The sequence below is a fragment of the Cololabis saira genome, chromosome 19 (assembly GCF_033807715.1).
Source record: "Cololabis saira isolate AMF1-May2022 chromosome 19, fColSai1.1, whole genome shotgun sequence".
Classification (NCBI taxonomy): Eukaryota; Metazoa; Chordata; class Actinopteri; order Beloniformes; family Belonidae; genus Cololabis; species Cololabis saira.
Window position 1 is genome coordinate 15,669,925 of NC_084605.1, and position 20,366 is coordinate 15,690,290.

General features: G+C 44.8%; 1 protein-coding gene across 1 annotated transcript; it reads left to right on the top strand.

The window, feature by feature from the left end:
* The first annotated feature begins 2,105 nt into the window (after nucleotides 1-2,105).
* On the top strand, nucleotides 2,106-8,372 carry LOC133419094 (foot protein 1 variant 2-like). Its single transcript, XM_061708110.1, has 3 exons — nucleotides 2,106-3,146; nucleotides 4,384-4,451; nucleotides 8,231-8,372. The coding sequence occupies exons 1-3, from the start codon at nucleotides 2,106-2,108 to the stop codon at nucleotides 8,370-8,372; spliced, it is 1,251 nt and encodes a 416-aa protein (XP_061564094.1).
* The last annotated feature ends 11,994 nt before the right edge of the window (nucleotides 8,373-20,366 follow it).

Here is a 20,366-nt window from a genome sequence, read left to right on the forward strand (position 1 = left end):
AGAGTGAAGTTGTAGGACTTAAATAACTCAAAATGGTGAGAAATTATATTCAAATTTAAAATATTGTTGTATTTCATTTTTTTCTTTCTCCTGTAAATTTCTACACCCGTTTAATCCCGTGGAGGGTCACGGGGGTCTGCCGGAGCCAATCGCAGCTCATTACAGGTAGCGGTCCACCCTGGACGGGTGCAGCTCTATCACAGGGGCTGTTAATCAGGATCTTGTTCTTGTAAATTGTAAGCCCACATAAAATATGCATTTAACAAAAGAACAGCCTTTAAAATAAAAGCTTGTTACTTTTGAAATAAATCGGATTTCTTCATGAAAGGTCAGGACCTGTTTGCCAAAACTTCAGAAAAACAGGATTTCTAAATACCAATTTATATAAAACTGAGGAAACCCCAGGTTGAAGAACGGGCCTGCACCAACCCTGCAGGATACTGTTTAAACGGCTTTTAGTTGTCAACAACAACGAGGAGTTTCTAATGGCACGTTCATTTGTTTTACGTGAAAAAAACTAACAGCGAATCCTGGCCGCACTTATAAAGCACAAGGTAAGGTTTCAGTCTCTGTCTCATATGCAAAATGAACTTTCACAAACGTTTTCAGAGAACGTCAAAGTGTCACGTGGCTTGAAACCAATGACATATGATTTGGACGGGTTTGGTAAAAACAGGAAGTTGTTTGTGATTCGGTACATTACAAAGTATGCTTTTTTTGTGGTCATCCAGCCCGGCCTGGACGGAGGATCTGCCTCATAAACACAGATGAAAGAGATAACCCCGAGGTATTAGCAACTGCATGTGTGTTCCCACACACACATTAATAGCACAACCCCCCCTCCAGTGCAGGTATGACATAGTTATCCCCTCTGACGCTGTCGCTGCCCTGATCCCACTTCTTGTGTTTCTCCTAGCAAGGTGAGCTCACAAGGGCGCAGGCTGAAGTCATCAGTGTTGACACCAGTGGCGAGAGGGCCACAGTGTGAGCGACACCACGGCTGCCACGGCTAGCCAGGCGTGTCCATCCCCCCCAGGCCGGAGACACCACTTCCTCTGTTCCAGTCTCCACGCTTCCGGTTAGAGCTCCAAGCCATCACCTTGTGAAACATGATCAGTTTTCATTTTCTGCAAAGAAAAGTTCAGGCCGTCACAAAGCACAGCTCGTATGTATACTCTGCACAGTGTCTTTCATGTTGATGGAACAACTTAAATTTTGGTCATTATCTTCCAAAACAAAACCCCCTGCTGCTGGCTGTTTTGTAATTAAGGTGACGCACGCAACCAGGGAGTTGATGTGGGTGAGCAGGAGTTATAAATAGTGAATTATGACCTCCTTCATCCCCAGAGCTGTATTGCAACTGGACACGGATGTAAAAGCTCTTTGCTTGGAAAATAATGTAGTAGAAGAAGATGGAGTGAGAGAGCATGGACCAACATGGACCAGCATGGACCAGCATGGACCAGCATGGACCAACATGTACCATCATGGACCAGTATGGACCAGTATGGACCAGCATGGACCAACATGGACCAGCATGGACCATCATGGACCATCATGGACCAGTATGGACCAGTATGGACCAGCATGGACCAACATGGACCAACATGGACCAACATGGACCAACATGGACCAGCATGGACCAACATGGACCAACATGGACCAGTATGGATCAGCATGGACCAACATGGACCAGTATGGACCAGCATGGTCCAACATGGACCAGCATGGACCAGTATGGACCAGCATGGACCAACATGGACCAGCATTGACCAGCATGGAGCAACATGGACCAACATGGACCAGCATGGCCCAGCATGGACCAGCATGGACCAGCATGGACCACCATGGACCAGCATGGACCAGCATGGACCACCATGGACCAGCATGGACCAGCATGGACCACCATAGACCAGCATGGACCAGCATGACCAGCATGGACCAGCATGGACCAGCATGGACCAGCATGGACCAGCATGGACCAGTATGGACCAGCATGACCAGCATGGACCAGCATGGACCAGCATGGACTAGCATGGACCAGCATGGACCAGCATGGACCAGCATGGACCACCATAGACCACCATAGACCAGCATGGACCAACATGGACCAGCATGGACCAGCATGGACCAGCATGACCAACATGGACCAACATGGACCAGTATGGACCAGCATGGACCAGTATGGACCAGCATGGACCAACATGGACCAGCATGGACCAACATGGACCAACATGGACCAGCATGGACCAGCATGGACCAACATGGACCAGCATGGACCAACATGGACCAGCATGGACCAGCATGGACCAACATGGACCAGCATGGACCAACATGGACCAACATGGACCAACATGGACCAGCATGGACCATCATGGACCAACGTGGACCAGCATGGACCAACATGGACCAACATGGACCAGTATGGACCAACATGGACCAACATGGACCAACATGGACCAGCATGGACCATCATGGACCAACGTGGACCAGCATGGACCAACGTGGACCAGCATGGACCAACATGGACCAACATGGACCAGTATCGACCAGCATGGACCAGCATGGACCAGTATGGACCAACATGGACCAGCATGGACCAGCATGGACCAGCATGGACCAACATGGACCAGCATGGACCAGCATGGACCAGCATGGACCAGCATGGACCATCATGGACCAACGTGGACCAGCATGGACCAACATGGACCAACATGGACCAGTATGGACCAGCATGGACCAGCATGGACCAGTATGGACCAACATGGACCAACATGGACCAGCATGGACCAGCATGGACCATCATGGACCAACGTGGACCAGCATGGACCAGCATGGACCAACATGGACAAACATGGACCAGTATGGACCAGCATGGACCAGCATGGACCAGTATGGACCAACATGGACCAGCATGGACAAACATGGACCAGTATGGACCAGCATGGACCAACATGGACCAGTATGGACCAACATGGACCAGCATGGACAAACATGGACCAGCATGGACAAACATGGACCAGTATGGACCAGCATGGACCAGCATGGACCAGCATGGACAAACATGGACCAGCATGGACAAACATGGACCAGCATGGACAAACATGGACCAGTATGGACCAACATGGACCAGCATGGACCAGCATGTCAGCAAGCATATAGCAGACATCTACACAGACGGAAGCAGCAGTGGGATGATCCTGAAGTTCCAGCCTGCGAACATACACAAAAGAGAAAAGGGGGGGGGGGGCGCAGACCAGCACAACACACTACAAGAACGATGGACAACAATGATGGCTATGGGATACTTATAATTAATAAAAAATGGAAGAGGAGAAGAGAAGAAGGGAAGAGGAGAAGAGAAGAGTGAGGGGCACCGCCCAGTGGATCATGTTGGTGCCCCCCTGCAGCGTAGGCCTATAGCAGCGTATCTACCACGAAGCTAGCTCGTTCTATAGCTGCAGCTATGACTACTGACTCTAAGTTTACACTAACTAGAGGCTTTACTAAACAGAAAGGTTTTAAGTTTGGTTTCAAAGGTGGAGGTGGTGTGTCAGCCTCCTTAACCCAGATTGGAAGTTGGTTCCATAGTAATGGTGCCTGATAGCAGAACGCCCGCCCTCCAAATCTACATTTAGATACTCTAGGAACTACAAGTAAACCTGCATTCTGAGAACGGAGATCTGTTAGGAACAAAAGGTACAGGTCTTGCAAATATTGTGGAGCTAAGCCATTTTGGGCTTTATACGCAAGTAATAAAATTTTAAATTGGATTCTGATTCAGAATCCAATATATTCTCAATTATATTCTCTGCATATTTCCTGGTGCAAAAACCCATTTGGATCACCTTCTGAAAGTCTGTGTGAACGTGCTCCCTGTGCATCTCTTTACGCATCAATTTTTTTCTTAAAGTTTTGAACTCTGTTTGATGTCAAAATACAGAAAACCCCCTAAACACAACCAGAAATCGAAGAAACTCCCTTTTATTAAGAACACACCAAGGACACAGTGCACAAGCACCGACCAGCGGGAACGGTCGGGGGGCCGCCCTTGGCGCCGGGCCGAGCAGCGGGAACCGTCGGGGGGTCGCCCCCGGCGTCCGGCCGAGCAGCGGGAACGGTCGGGGGGTCGCCCCCGGCGTCTGGCCGACCGCCGAGAAAGCTGCTCTCGGGGCCGGGCCCATGGTGGCCTCGGGCCAGACGGTGCGTCCAGGACCACCCCCTCCTCCGTGCTGCGGCCCCGCGCCAGCTGCCGGTCCGCCTCCGGGACCGCCTCCTCCACGGCACAGCCCTGCTCTGGAGCTGGTGTGTCCAGGACCGCCTCCTCCGTCACGCCGCCCTGCTGGTCCGCCTCTGACTCCGCCTCTGACTCCACCTCCGCAGCCGCCTCCGACTCGGCAGCCGCCTCCGCCTCCACATCTGACTCCACCTCCGCAGCCGCCTCCGACTCCGTCTCAGGAGCCGTCGCCTGGCGACCTGCAGCCACTGCCTCCCGGCCAGTCGGCTGCAGCGCCGCCAGCACTGCCGCGGCGAACCTCAGGCGTGGAGCTGGGGTGGGCCGCTCCGGGGGTCCCGCCGTCTCGGGAGCCGTCGCTTGGCGGCCCGCAGCTTCTGCCTCCTGGCCTCTCAGCTGTGGCGCCGCCAGCCCCTCCTGCGCTGCTGCGGCGTACATCAAGCGTGGCGCAGGGGTGGGTCGCTCCGCGGGCATCAGCACTGCCAGCGCATTGAGCTGCTGCTCGCCCTGGTCCCGGAGCAGGGCGGCCAGGTCCGCCATGGCATGGGCGAGCGCGTCCAGGGCCCGCTCCGTGCCTCCCTTCTCCATCCCGTCGGGCCCCACGATGGGCGCCAGTGTAGCAGGCTAGTGCTACGGGGCCCGACCGACAGGATAGAGAGGACACGGAGATTAGTGCAGAATCCCTTTTATTAAGAACACACCCAGGACACAGTGCACAAGCACCTCACGATCAGCAGCTTCTCCGTCTCACTCAGCTGCAGTCTCCCAGCCCTCCTTATCAAGGCTGGCAGGGTGGAGAGGCTGATGGGACACACCTGTGTCCCGTCAGCCTGAGTGGCTGCAGCTCCTCCACCCTGCCACAACATTGTTGAGGACAATTTGCAGATATGCAAATAAGTAAGTTAATTTACATAATTTCATGTTCATTGCGTTAATAGAAAATGACGATCCAGATGTTATCTCTCTTTTACTTGACTCTTTGACTTTCCCTTGTTTATGTAAGCACTTTGAGATTATACATGAAAAGTACTCTACAAATAAAATGTATTATTATTATTATTATTATTATTTTAGGATAGCTGTATTTGTTTTCTGTGCAAAATTATTGTGAAACCATATGACAGGTGTTGCTTGAAGCGATGAAACAGGAAACTAGCAGCAGAATCAGCATTTCCACTGAGCTGTACGATAATTACCTTCATGTCTTTTTTTTCATGCTGTGCAGGCCACGAAGTTGGCTGTTTAGTTTGCTCCAACAGGTCATTTTATATCATGGTTTTTGATGGTAGCTGGAGCTTTGATTAACATGCAAAAAAGGTATCATGAACAAACTACCAAACTTAACACTTCTGCGAGACACCAACAGTGATGTAGCGTCCATAAAAGGAAACAGAACACAGAGGAAGGGACTGAGGGGAAAGTTAGAGTTCATTAGCCATGAAAACAATTATCCTGGAGGGTAAATAGTTCTTAGGGGAGCTCTAGAGTGAACACTTATCAATCATTCACACCAAAAGGACGTCAATGGGCCCTGTTTTCACAAGGTCAGACAATGTCGTGTGGTATTATGATATATCTATGTGTTATTTTGAACACATAGATATATATATCTGTGTTATTTTGTTCAAAATAACATAACATAAACGGGACAAAAGTTCCACTTTAAGCCATTGCTTTTATAGTGTGGAGTCAGCGACTGGACTACAACTGCTCTTTTCTGTGGGGTGTTGAAACTTTTTTCTCTTGACTTCTGAGGTACGTCAAACGCAGCACGATGTCAAGTCTCAGTCAGTGAAGTTATATCAGATCTGATTTTGAGATGTCAGAGCGCCTCGCTGTCAAGCACAGAGGGCCTCAAACTAAGTTTTTGGTTTGATTGACACTTCAAGCACCTAAATACATGCTCTTAAGCATAGAGAATTATAATTTTTTCATAATGCGTCCCCCTTTGAGACATCGACAGGGTCAGTGTGCATTGAAATAGGAAAAACCAAATGTTCCTCTCATTCCAGGAGCTGCCTATAAATCCCATTATGACCATTAACACAATGGAGTAAAGAAAAAACAAAGTTGGGAGTTTTAAGTGCTGGCAGAGATCAAAATAGGTGAACAGCGAACTTATCAGATGGACTGATTCCAAACAATTCAATATTAGCTTACAGATTGAAGTGGTGTGTTTACAACCAGTTATTTCTGCTGCGGGTTTAAGTTTAGGGAACCGAAGAAGCTTCCAAATTAAGATGAATTATAATTAGCCACCATCAGAATGAGTTGCACAGTGATCCCCTGTGGTGACACTTCCCTCGACCCGTCTATGCCACCCAGCCTCTTCCAACAAAGACTGTGGCTTTCTCACATCACCTGGAAACCTTTAGATGTTTTTAAGTGAGACTCCTCTCACATCAGCGCACTGAAGCCTCAAGTTATGTAAAAGGTTTTTAAGTTGACACCACTTGTTCTTGCTTAATCTGCACTGGAAAGGCTCGCCACCCCCATCTGAAACCTGAGGAGGCTACATGTTGCTCTAACTCATGACCGCAATGTTCGCTATGTAAATCTCACATATACTGTACTCGTCCTTAATAGCCACTTCCTTTTTCCTATATTTTAGCCACAAGTGACTAAACCTGTCATAACTTTACAATAATAATGACTGTTGAATTGCTTTCTTCATTCTGTTTGCTCATTTTTTAGCCTCCTGGCCCTGGCAAACACATATGTTGACATGACACATTTTGTTGTCTATATCATAATATCTCATTTCTAAACGGGGGCCCAAAGCAACAAGAAATAACCAGGTCTTAGGAGGTTAAGTCAAGAGCCTTTTGGGTCCTTAAGCCCTCAGCCTTAAATATCCAGTCTTGACATAGTGACGATGTGGGTGGGCACGGCAGGCTGGACGCAGGGCTCACAAATCAACCTCGTTGCAGCGGCTGAGCAGCGCGTTCACTTCACTGGAACACAAGTTTGGCATTTGCTGCGAGGAGACAAATTAAATATATAATATGACGTTTTCATCACATAAAGACAAGCGTGACAGATTTATCACATGAGAAAACTACTCTACAATTACCCTGTCATGTAAAAATTAGCTCCTAACCTCGAAGACTGCAGCCTAAACACTGAAAGGTCACAGAGCAGCTGCTCCTAATCTTTTGGAGTTGGTCCCCGAAGCTGTCAGAGCAGAAGAGTTTATTTTCAAAGGCACTATCATTAATTTTAACTATACAGTTGCAATTTAAGAAAAAGATCTTGTCAGTCATGTACTGTAACATGCGTTTCCTCCTTTTTGGCAAATTAGTCATGGTCTAAAAAAATTACACTTAATTCAATGCAAAAAATCCCGTCTAACGAACTGGCAAAGGAAAGATCCCCACAGCCATCAATACAGAGTCATCATTTTACACCATTCAGCAGCAATTAACCCGGCATACAGACGGACTCAAAGACTCCCCTCCGCAATTCAGTCAGGCTGAGCTTTGGACTTGGCCAGAATCGTTGTGGCAACTTGGTTCATGTTTCCATCTTTATCTGGCAGTAAGATAACATCAAATTTGACTGGAGAACACTTATATCATAACGCCTCCACCTCTGTGCGTGACGGTTGGCGCGGGGGGCGTTTGTGTCCAAATGACATTGTTTCAGAAGTCTTGTGTGAGATCAAGTTTTGCCCCCCCCCAACATTTAAGCATTGACTCTATGATATGAACATTTCATGCTAGAGTGGTATGGAAGCAAATCTGTACCGTAATTCACAATAAAAAGGTTTAACAGAAATGCTTTTTCATTTTCAGAATACCACTGCATTTTCTGACTCATAAATAAAATCAATAATAAATCATCCAAACTGCTTTTTCATTTTCTTCTTTGAGACAGCTCATTCTAGGACTAAATTAAAATGATAAAGAAAAGCCAGTCCCTAGACTGTGCTATGCATCTGATAAGTTAAGGTGCATATTTGACGCTGGATCAACACAGGTTGTGACATTTTCTCAGAGGCGGGAAAATCCAGCATGGCGACATCCGTGCCAGAGCTGCTGAGGGAGGCCACAGCTGCCCTGGAGCCGAGGAACCAGCGGGAAACAACAGGACTCCACCATACTCCCACCACGTCAACGACGACACCTTCTGCTCCTGAGCGCCGTCGCGCTCCAGGTAGGATTTCAAGCAAGCAAGCTAGCATGCAAACAGTTGCAGGGCCTACGCATTGTAAATGATGTCTTCATCAGCACATGACGCACACCACAATATTATCTGCCAAAATACGCCAAAGGCAGTGGCGCCACCAGGGGGTGGCCAGGGGTGGCCATGGCCCCCCAAAAAAACACTTGCCGTTCACATAGATTCTATTGTCAGTTATGCGTTTCATCCTTAATCATTTGGGCCAAATGCATATCAGTAGGCATTTCTTTAAGTATTTCTGAGACTGTATATTACAACAGTATAATAAAATCCTGTAATGATGGCTTTTAGTTTTGGTGTCCACCCCAAGAATTTAAGTGGCCCCATCCGGCCACCCCTATGAAAAATGTTTGGAGGTGCCCCTGGCCAAAGGGTGAGAGCGTACTACCATTACGTTCCCTCTCTTGCTCCAGCATCATAAGCATGCCACCCCCTAATGTATTGGATGCGTAGCACGGTCAGACTGGGGGCCGAAGAGGAGCGAACAATGATGACGCTCTCCTGCGCCGCCCTCCTGGCTGCCCTCCTGGCTGCCCTCCTGGCTGCCCTCCTGGCTGCCCTCCTGCAGCACCCTCCTGCGCCGCCCTCCTGGCTGCCCTCCTGCAGCACCCTCCTGCGCTGCCCTCCTGTGCCGCCCTCCTGGCTGCCCTCCTTCGCCGCCCTCCTGGCTGCCCTCCTGGCTGCCCTCCTGGCTGCCCTCCTGGCTGCCCTCCTGCAGCACCCTCCTGCGCTGCCCTCCTGGCTGCCCTCCTGCGCCGCCCTCCTGCAGCACCCTCCTGCAGCACCCTCCTGCGCCGCCCTCCTGCAGCACCCTCCTCCAGCACCCTCCTGCAGCACCCTCCTGCGCTGCTTGGGATTTACAGTTCCATTTGAAATATGAAAAAACTTTTTGCAGCATGAAGACGAAAAAGCAATTTCCTCCTCTTCATCATTTTAATTAATTTTTTAATTTTAAAAGTCAACAAATGATCAGTGGTGAAGAAGGAATGGAAAAATCAGTCCAATCAGTGATTTATTATTAATTTTAATTACGAGTCAAACAATGCAGATTTATTCATAAAAGGAAAAAGCATGTCTACTAAAGCATTTTAGTTTTCAAATTTGACATTTCAATTTGATTTTAGATAACTATTTTGCTAGAGAATATTTTGAAAATTAAATCTTAAATGTCCTTCACTTTATAATTGTAATAAATTCACAGAATGAGCAGTATTTAAGAAGAAGATGAAAAAGCAGTTTGGATGATTTATCATTTAAAAAAATACAGATATATTCTGAAAAGCTAAAAGAATTTCTGTAAATCCATTTTGATTTGAATGATGGTACAGATTTGCTTCCATAGGAGTTGGTGCAGCTTTATTAAAGTGTACTTAAGTATTATAATGAAAGAAGAAAACTGACAGAAGCAGGATTGGGTTCTGCTGAATTTGCCAGTGCTCGGAGGAGGTGTTGCAGAACAGCGGCAGGCAGAACTGAGGGTGTCCCTCACAATCACCCTGTAAACATTTCTCATTAGATCAACTTGGCAGGAACTCGGGCTCAGAAGCTGCTCCTGAAAAGCATCTTCCTGTTCGAAACGCCACGGCACTGGCTCATAATTAACACAACATATGTTTATTCAAATCTCTGAACGGGGTGTGAACGAGGGCTTCAGGAGGCACCCACCCACAGAGGCTGTGAAAACAGAGGGTGGTAAAATTAAGTGAGGAAAGAGTGAATGGAGAGATCTTGCGAGCTCCAGACAGAGAGAGAGTGAGAGAGAGAAGATAGCACTTAGTGCTCTGCGGAATTCGCACCCGATAGCTCATGAACCTTTGGTGAAGTGCAAATGTATTCCTCAGCAACCCAGAAACAAACAAGATGCCACTTCCTTAGCCTATAATTAACTAGTAATCAATGCTGGGAGGGTCTGTCCTCCCAGCCATCCATTGTCGGGCAACGCCAGACCTGCAGCTGCAGCCTCAGGTCTCACATGACAATCCAGGATAAAGGACATCAAAGCCACGCTTTCGGAAAGTTCCCCTTCATCAGGGCTGTCTGATGGAAACATTATTTACAGTTTACACTTTTATTGAGGTTTATTTTGTCATGTGACGGTTAGAGGAATAAAAAAAAGGGGGGGTGGGGGGTTATGTGGGCTGGGGGAAATACTACTGATTTAATGCTATATTCCCCGGGGAGATATGAACATCTCCATTGGCACATGCCATGGTGTGACTTCCTCAGGCACTTTCTTCAAGTGCTTGTCTTGAGGGGGCTGGTGATGTTGTTGTGGGAAAGTAATGGGACAGTTGCCACTCTGTGCTTGACCTCTCAACTTTCGCTAACCCCAATGAACACAGAGAGGGTAAGCATAACGTCTCAGTCACGACCTCATACTCCAACACTGAGCTTTAGACACAAATCCAGTTTACTGGCTAAGTTGGAACACTGTAGAAAAGAAGAAAAATCCATTGACTGAAAATAACAGTCGTCACAATCTAGACGTTTGTAAGATGCTTCAGAGCAAGAAGCAACACTGACGCCAGTGACGACCCTCCCTTTGCTGTCTCATAAGCTCCAGGCTTGGTTTTTGATGGAAGAAGATGCTAGTGGGGCTGAGGCAGCCCACTGGCTCTCAGTGCTGGAGGATGATGAGGAGTCATGAGGAGTAACACATAAGGCATGAGTTGTACATCAAAGATAAGTCCTTACGTTTTTATTTTATCGTATCTAATGTGCCATATTATTTGGCATATGATAATAACTACATTCATCTATTTTATAGTGGGTCTGCCATGATTGATGTCACCTCTAGTGGGGACAAATGCTTGCACGTGATTAAGTTTCAAGCGGAAACTGAAGCAGGTGTCCGTCAAATGAAGTGGGCGTCACAAAAACTGGCCCTGAGTTGTAATTACCAAGGTCGAGCAAGATATCCATCTTAGGAACATTAAAGCCACAGACATATTTCATAGGCCTCTCTAAGAGACCAATACGATAAAAATAAGCTTAGCTCTTTTTAGTCTGTTTGTTATGAAAACGAAAAATATATAATACTGTCTACATTGGTGATTTACATCTGACATGTTGACTTATGCTAGATGTGACAAAAGCCACCAACTAAAATAAACTAGGATCTCTACCAAGTGTAGCTCTGGAGCTCAGCCAAAGCGATGCAAGTTGGAGCCCCTGTGGGTTCATTCATGCTGGGTTATGCATCTGTGGCCTGCAGATCCATGGGAGGTCCGGCCCATGACCATGGCAGTTTTATGTTTCTCAGACAGACAGCACAGTGCACAGCTATGATAAAACAGGGCAGCTGTCCGTTTCCCAACATTCCTCTGGCCTGCTTCACGATCGCACATTACCCCCAACATAACCAAACCGTTGCTCAGCTTCCCTCATGTTGGCCGTGGCCTGTGGCCAGATTAAGAAATCACATCTTTTTTAAATCCAAGCTGACCCTGCTGTAAGTGGTGCTACTATACATGGCAGCTGCTCCACGGTCACATGCCTACATTTGCCAATTTTGATTTTTTTACTGGAAAATGATGAGATTATCAAAGTGGAGGACTACAGAGCGGCCTGGATGATCAGGTCGTTATCCCGTGATCCCGTCGTTAATGAATAATGATAAAGCGTAATACGTCACGTGTAATGCCGTGACCTGGTAGGGATCAGATAATGTCCTATCTTGCCCTGATATGGGGCAGGGTATCACCTTTCAGTCCCCTCTGATGTGCTCTGGTGTCTGCAAGTCAAATTTGACAAATTTCTTTCATTCGCCCGGGGAGCAATTAGGTTGGTTAAGGTTGGTTTGTCTTTCTGGGCAATTCTGGGGCTTGAACTGGGTCCAGACCCAAACCCACCTCTTTAGCCACTAGACTACCACCCAGCACCCCCAAGACATCAGCTATGGTGGGTGGGCCCCTTTTGTTATTGCTGAACCAATAAATTATGTTAATAAGATGTCTGGGCGATCCCTCCTGGCTCTAAATCACATCTGACAGAATTAAACAAAATTAATCAGGAGGGGAGGCGGGGGAAGGGGAATAGGGGGAAAAAAAAGGTAAAAAAGTAAAAGATGTATATATATATAAAAAAAAATAAAAAAGGGAGGGGGGCTTTCCTTCCACTGCCGTCCTACCTACCTCTGCTGGGGCTCCCGGTCGGGCAACTGGAGTCTGGTGGGGGCCTCCTGCTCGCTTCCCTGACGCCCTGGTCTGACCTCACCCCTCATTGCAATACATAAACCACCAAATCTAACTCTAATAATTATATCTGGCATTAGCATGATATATTGTTTCATAGTGTATTATTATATTAAGTCACGAGATGTTAAACTATAGTATTATTATATTGTTATATATTATAGTATGGTGATATCATTTGCTTATATGTTACAATATTTTATAAAAATTATGTTATATTTAGGATATTACTATATTATTATGCTATATTTATATGATATCGTGCTACACCACTCTATATGATAATTATTTATTTGTTTACTCTCGAATTAATATTCTCAATTTATGTATCTACTTTCATCATCTTATTTACACACACACACACACACACACACACACACACACACACACACACACACACACACGCACGCACACACACACACACACACACACATACTGATGTCGTCTTTTGAAAAAAAAAAAGATGTCTGGGCTGCGCTCAACCACTAACATCTGCAAGCTGCTCCTGGTCAAGTAATGATAATAGTGGCAAACGCTGGCCTACCTGTACACTGGAAAACCAGTTGTTCCAAGATACAAAAGAAACAAGACAATATGGACTACATTCAACGTGAGAGAATAGTTCTCCAATTTTACTGTGTGGATGGAGTAAAGAATAAGAAATTGTTCACTCAAGACATTCCTGAATATGTTGTGGTCTCTCTTTCATCTGTGGGGCGGTATTGGTTCAGGAATTTCATATTTTAATATTATATATATATATATATATATATATATATATATATATATATATATATATATATATATATATATATATATATATATATATATATATATATATATTCCCTCAGGTCAGTAAATAGCAGAAATTATGGGACAATCTGCAAATACTACCCGTTTCTGGGTAATCTAAACTAGTGGTTTCTTACATGTTACTGTTTATAAAGCAGGTGTTTATCCTTTCCTGGACGGGGTTGCTTAAAAACAGTCATAATTTAAGAGTACACCCACATCTTTACGGACCACTACACCACTTGGATGACCAAAACATAGTTATCGTTGTATGTTTGTTCTTTCTTTGTTTTTATGACCGTGTACTTACTTTAGCATTCAATTAAATTCAATTAAATTAATAAGGTTATTTAGGACATGAAGTAATAGAGTTTATTTTGCTTCAGTGACAAGCTTATTCCAGTGTATTCAAAGTGACAGCTGTACATCAGCTGCCTCTCTGGATACTCTCTCTTCTAATGCCTAATTATGAGACTATAAATCCTCCTGAACGAGGTGTCAGGTGCAGTCTCCTGGGCCAAACATTTCCATAGGGTCTCTGTCACCTCTCCAGACAAAGACACGCTGTGTTCATTTAATAATTGATTGACCCTCATGCCGGGTCAGGGCATGTAGAAGCCCAGCAAAGTTTCTGTGTATCTCCGTGTCTGCCCCGCTTGCTTAATCCCAACGCTGACACTTGAGAAGTGGTTTCATTATCCTCCATGTTACTGTAACGTATCTCACAGAGGCCGTTTCTGTCTCCCAGACAGAAAATCATCCTTCGCCTCTCTTCCCTTTGCCTATACGTTGACATGACGCATCTGCCTGAGTCTGGTATAGTGAAGAAACCATGGTTAGAAAATACTGCTTCAAGGTCGTCCAAGAACTGTGAAGGTTTCCTCCTATTTGTCTTATGGACGATTGAATGTGACTTAAAAGTGCTCAAAGTCATTTCATCCATCTGATGACTTTCCTTCAAGGATTATTAAAGGATTATTTTATACAGAGTGGATTTAATTGAAGCGCTCCAAAAAGAAGAGGCCGTGGATAGTCCAGGGGTCTTTTTTTCTTTCATTCTTTTTATTTTGAACTCTTATAGGGCAGCTAGACATGACTCGCCACAGAAAACTCTGTAGGTTGCTCGGACTCACTTCCCTTCCTCGGCTTTCCTCCTATATTTTACAGGACATTTGATACAGTCTGCAGATTTCTCCTCGCCTGCCACCCACCCCACTCCACTGTAAGTGGCCCCCACACTGAAGACTTCATAGTCTGCCAGACATGTATTTGGCCTGTAACTTATTGCTGTAACAAACCATAATTTGGAAATGTATAAATTCTAAATACAGTCTTATGCGTTGGACCCAGAAGCAAAAAAAACTACAAAAAAGGATATCACAAGCCTGCACATGTTTCTGAATGGTAATTAGGGCCCGAGCACTGACAGTGCGAAGGCCCTATTGTATCTGTAGGAATTGTTTTTATCCTCGTTTTTCTTCCAACGAAATGAGGGCCTTTTTGCCCTACTAAACGTACCCCAAAAGTCACCAAATTTTGCATGCAAGCCAGGCCTGGCAAAAATGTTGATATTTAATGGTGTTTGCATTAATGGGCGTGGCCTAATGGCTCAACAGCGCCCCCTAGAAAACTTCGTGCCTCAAGCCCCACAATACGGTTTGACGTACATGCACGAAAATCGGTACACAGCTTACACAACTTAAAGAAAAGTCTCTTGGCGCCATGGCCAAAACCGAACAGGAAGTCGGCCATTTTGAATTAATCATGTAATTTTGGCGCAATTTATGCAATTTCTTTGGCCGTTTCTTCGCCCGAACTGTAACGTGCACCTAGGTGTGTTATACATAAAATGTGCGTCTCGATCTTGCGACGATGGGCATTACTTTTCTCAGTCAAAAGCGTTACCGTGGCGATGCTAGACGCCAAAAAGCGTGCCCCCCTTTATCTGATTGGTCCATATTTGATAGTTCCTACTTTCTGCCATAACCTTTGAATAGTTTGACATAAAAAGTCGTGGGTGGTGTCATCTGACTCAGTTTTGAGTCCTTGACCATAATTGGTGCAAATTAGCCCCTTCTTCTGATTGGTCGATATTTGATAGTCCCTATTTTACAATATATCGTGCCACGAAATTTTGCGATACAAAAACGTCACAATACGTGTCGTGGAGGTGACTAATATCGCGAACTTACGGCGTAGAGTATGCGGCGATGCGCACCGTACGGTGTGTGTCGCCGCGTACCCTACGCCGTAGGCTCTGCGTCGATTTAACGCAGAACCATAAATCAGCCAAGTCAGACAAGTGTTGCAGCGCAATGCGTGAAGACGCATGAAAGGCAAGTTTGATTTTCTTTTCTGTTCTCCCGTTCTACATGTAGCTGAAAAGCTTAAAGTAACTAATGTAACGTATTTTTTCTTGTCTTAGAGTAACTATAACGGGATTACCCAAATTACAACTGTAACGCGTTACATTACTGCGTTACTGGCGAATGTAATCTCGTTACAGTAACGTACTTTGTAACGCGTTACACCCAACACTGCTAGTAACTATAGTGGAAATGAAAACATCGACCGCAACATTATATTTATTCTCTGTAATAAATGAAAGGGCAAGTATTGCATCGTTCTGTGATTCAAAAGTGTTCAAAAGGGAGAAGATGTGATGATTCTCTTTCAACTATTTAATCTGGACTCATGCGTTATAAGCAGATGGTTGTAAATGTGCCAGGTGTACAGGTAGGACCAGGTGCATCTCAACTTACCTGCACTTGGGTAAACTGAGATTGCTGAAAATGAATAGAGCAGCAAAAAAGGGTAATTACTACACAAAAAAACACAAGCCTCATAGAAGCACAAGATGTAATATCCATGTGCAAAAAGTGTCCAAGTGCACGGGGCCTGGACCAAGCAAGCCAGGAAATGCCTGCTCCTGAATCCTCTGACAGCAACAACATAAGAATGATATTCCAACACATTTGTAGTAGTTCTGTTGCATGCTAGTGAAAGCAGAAGAATCCACCTTCACATCTCACACAATGTATAGCCTACTGTACGTTTGTAGTTGTAAGTGTTCAGCTCGGGCTAAGGCGCGCTAAAAACTTCTGACACCACTTGCACCCAAACTCCGTCTTTGGAGAACATTGCCTGAAAATCTGTAGCTGAAAATGACTTTTGAAGGAAATCTAATCTGAAGACTGTTTTAAAATAAGCCTGCCCTCTTGGTCCTCAACATCATGCAATCTTGATGCTGGCGGCTTTGATATTACAATCACTGTAATGAAGCTGCGATTGACTGAATGATTGGCAGCTGGAGACATGTGCGATGAATGACCTGTACTGTGGATTTCATGCACAAACACAGTGATGGACACAGCGTTCTGGGGGATGTGAAGCCGTGGAAAGTGCAACAGGGTTAAAGCCCAAGTGGCTAAGCCTGGCCAGCGTGTGTGTGTTTGTGTGTGAGTCTCGTGGTTCCTGTTTGTTTCACTCGCTCCTGGGCGAGCGCTGGCATTTATGTGCAATGTGTGTAATACAAGTGCGTGCGTTTGTGATTGTGTCTTGAGTGGCAGGAGGCAGAGGGGCGCTGCTAGGGGTGGCAAAACACAACAAGTCAAGGAGGAGGGTGGAGGGGTGGCGGGTGGGGGGCTATGCACTGGTACTGAGGTGCTGCGTGTGCACGTATTTATGTAGGTGTGTGTGTGTTGGGCTTCACATGAGGCACGTTTTAGCTGAGCATGCTGGCTCTAAGCAGTGTTTCAGCTGACAACAACCTGCCAACCAGAGGTCTTGCCTTGGCCAGCGCCACCGAAGCCTCTCATTCATCTGGTCCTATCAGTCCACTGCTATCTGTATCAATCATTAGAGATCATTTATTTTTAGTGGGATGTGGCCTCTCACCCTCCTCCTTGCCCTCTTGCCCCCCTACGGGCTCCCTCTGCCTCGCAGCCCCTCATTAATGAGTGTCATTCTGCAGAGCCACGGCACTTTTACTGCAGACACCTCCCCTGACAAACGCAGGGCTTCAGTCAACATGAATCATGTGAACGGACGCCAGCAGAAGTGACAACCATGCAGTCCAGCTTCAGGTCCCATCGCTCACTTGCTCGCTCAAGAAAAGATCATATTTTTGATTCTCTTTTGATTTGATTATTTTTTGTGTCTACAAAGACAAAGCAGATATTGTAAGAATGTCATGTTGCAGGTTTCTGATATTAAACTAAACACAGTGGACAGGTCATCGTATCCATGGCAACTTGAAATTTTAGGATTTTGCAAACCAAGTCACACACACGGAGATAATCAGGCCGATTTTGGTCCCGTTTCTGGTTCCTCAATATCTTGATTGTGTTCAGCGTTCTACAGAACGTCCTAGCAGGCTCTCCTGTGGTTTGTGGTGTGTTCACAGTGACAGAAAAAGGAACATTTAGGATACACCAACCTCAAATCATAAATATTAAAAATGCTCAGTAGTTATGTTCAGAAATCCTGCTGAGTGTCTTGAACACCAATGTGTCCTGCGGATCGTTACACGGAACGTCACAGCGCCTAACAAATGTGATGAACTATGTTTGTGACAAATTTCACCCCCAACTCACGCTGTGACTTGTCATTCAAGAAACAACCCATTTCTCTTTTATGTGGGGGTGGTGTGGTCCTATGGAGGACAATATTATAACAGTGCAATATATCCTTCCAGGTGTGCGCTTTTACAAAAACGTACAGGTCCTCAATCTCAAGATGGTCTTCTTTCTCATCATCGCGGTCCGAGAACAAGCAACTAGTCTCCATCTCCAGTCGGTGATTATGCCTTAGAGGTTGACATAAATGATAGTTTTTACTTGGCTCATCCAGCAGGACACATGCAGCAGTGCTGGCCTCAGTCTCACAGTTTTGATTGATTGATTGATTTGATTTATTTTGTACATGTAAAAGACAACAATTAAAAGAGAAGATAAGAAAACAAAACAGAACAAACAAAAAAAAACAAAGAATTTCATCCTTTAACACTTAATATCTCAATTTTCAGGTGCAAAGAGGAGTAGGAAGAAGTGTAAACTTATTTAATCCTACCCCCATTCACTAATCATTTATTAACAAGTATTTATAATAACTAACTATACTATAATTATACTCACACACTGTACTCACACACATACCTATACATACATACACATAGTTGAATATTTCTATATATTTGTACACACATGCCCATATAAATATTTATATAAAAATACTTATTTACACCATACTATCTCTATATTAACATCTACATACACACATATACACATGCATAATCACACACATACACGCATACAGTTGCTGCTCATATGGAGGAGAGAGAAGCTTAGTCAGCGTCAGCCTCTCGGACGGAGGCTCCTCCAAGCTGCTAGCCATCACTACCCCCCTGTTATACTCCTCCAGATGATTACTTTATACGACGGAGTATTAGGGCCAAACAAAAAAACAAAAAAAGGAAATTACGAGAATAAAGTCATAATGTAATGAGAATAAAGTCGTAAAATTATGAGAATAAAGTCATAATATTACGAGAATAAAGTCGTAATATTACGAGAATAAAGTTGTAATATATTATAAATATATAAATATAACTTCACAAGATGCTCAATATTCTTCATTTTAACACAGGGAGAAGACTGCTCTTCCTGTTAGAGTTCTCATAAATTACCACTTTATTTTCATAATATTATGACTTTATTCTCATAAATTACCACTTTATTCATTACGACTTTATTCTCGTAATGTCACAACTTTATTATTGGAATTTTACGACTTTATTCTCGCAACATTACGACTTTATTCTCGTAATGTTACGACTTTATTCTCGTAATTTTACGACTTTATACTCATAATATTACGACTTTATTCTATTACGACTTTATTCTCACAACATTATGACTTTATTCTCGTAATTTTACGAATTTATTCTCATTATATTATGACTTTATTCTCGTAATTTCCAAATTTTTTTTGTCTTAGTTTGGCCCTAAAACTCCGTCGTAACTTTACACAGAACTTGAATGGGACTAATCTCTTTTTATTAAAGATTGCGCATGTTTATTTATTTAATTTTTTTTTTTACATTTTAATAATTGTTAGGACTTCAGTAACTCAGAGGTTTTTTCATGTTACAGGACTTGAACGTCTTGTGCGACCTGCATATGAATGCCAAGTTTCAGAATTCAGAACTAACCTCAGAGTGGAAAAAAGAACCAAACATACAATAATCCAAATAAAAATGACTGTTTCTGTCACATATACTGTCTGCATGTTTATATCAGACAGAAATATCTCATAAGCAGATCGGCATGACCTCGGCCCTAGTGGTTCAACTTTTACAGGTCGTTATTCGTATCGATGGTATTGACACGTGCAATTAGCATATGGGGTCAATGTTAGGTCACTATTGAGGCCACAGCCCCTCCCCTCCCCCAGCGCTGTGGTTGCTCGCCTGACATGTTTATTTGAAGACTCTCGTTTAATGCCACGTCGACATAATGGCTTGAGCATCAACAGCTGTGTTTGTCACCACGGCATCATCATTTCTTTTTGCGTGGTGAAGTTCTAGGTCAGTTTGCGTGTTTTATACGTCTGCTCAGCATATATCCGTCTCTGCTGCATGTCCCTTTGATTATCCGGATGCTGGCATATTCTGGTAACCGGGCGGACGTCAGAAATCTATTCTGGATGCCCGCTGCAACAGCCGGCCAGCAACAGCAGAGGCGACAGGGGGAAGGAATGCCGTCTGTCCGGAGGCCCGCTCAGAGTGATTGCTGATTTTCTCTGAAGAAGCAGAGATGGTGGCTCTCCTGTTTCATCAGTTGTGGAAGAGGGAGAGAGAGAGAGAGAGAGAGAGAGAGAGAGAGAGAGAGAGAGAGAGAGAGAGAGAGAGAGAGAGAGAGAGAGAGAGAGAGAGAGAGAGAGAGAGGGAGAGGGAGGAAAGACGG

Coding starts and splice junctions, on each gene's coding strand:
- LOC133419094 (XM_061708110.1), top strand. CDS start 2,106: ATGGACCAGCATGGACCAGCATGGACCAGCATGACCAACATGGACCAA. Junction 3,147..4,383: donor GGACCAGCATGGACCAGCAT/GTCAGCAAGCAT, acceptor CCACCTCCGCAG/CCGCCTCCGACTCGGCAGCC. Junction 4,452..8,230: donor CCGCAGCCGCCTCCGACTCC/GTCTCAGGAGCC, acceptor ACATTTTCTCAG/AGGCGGGAAAATCCAGCATG.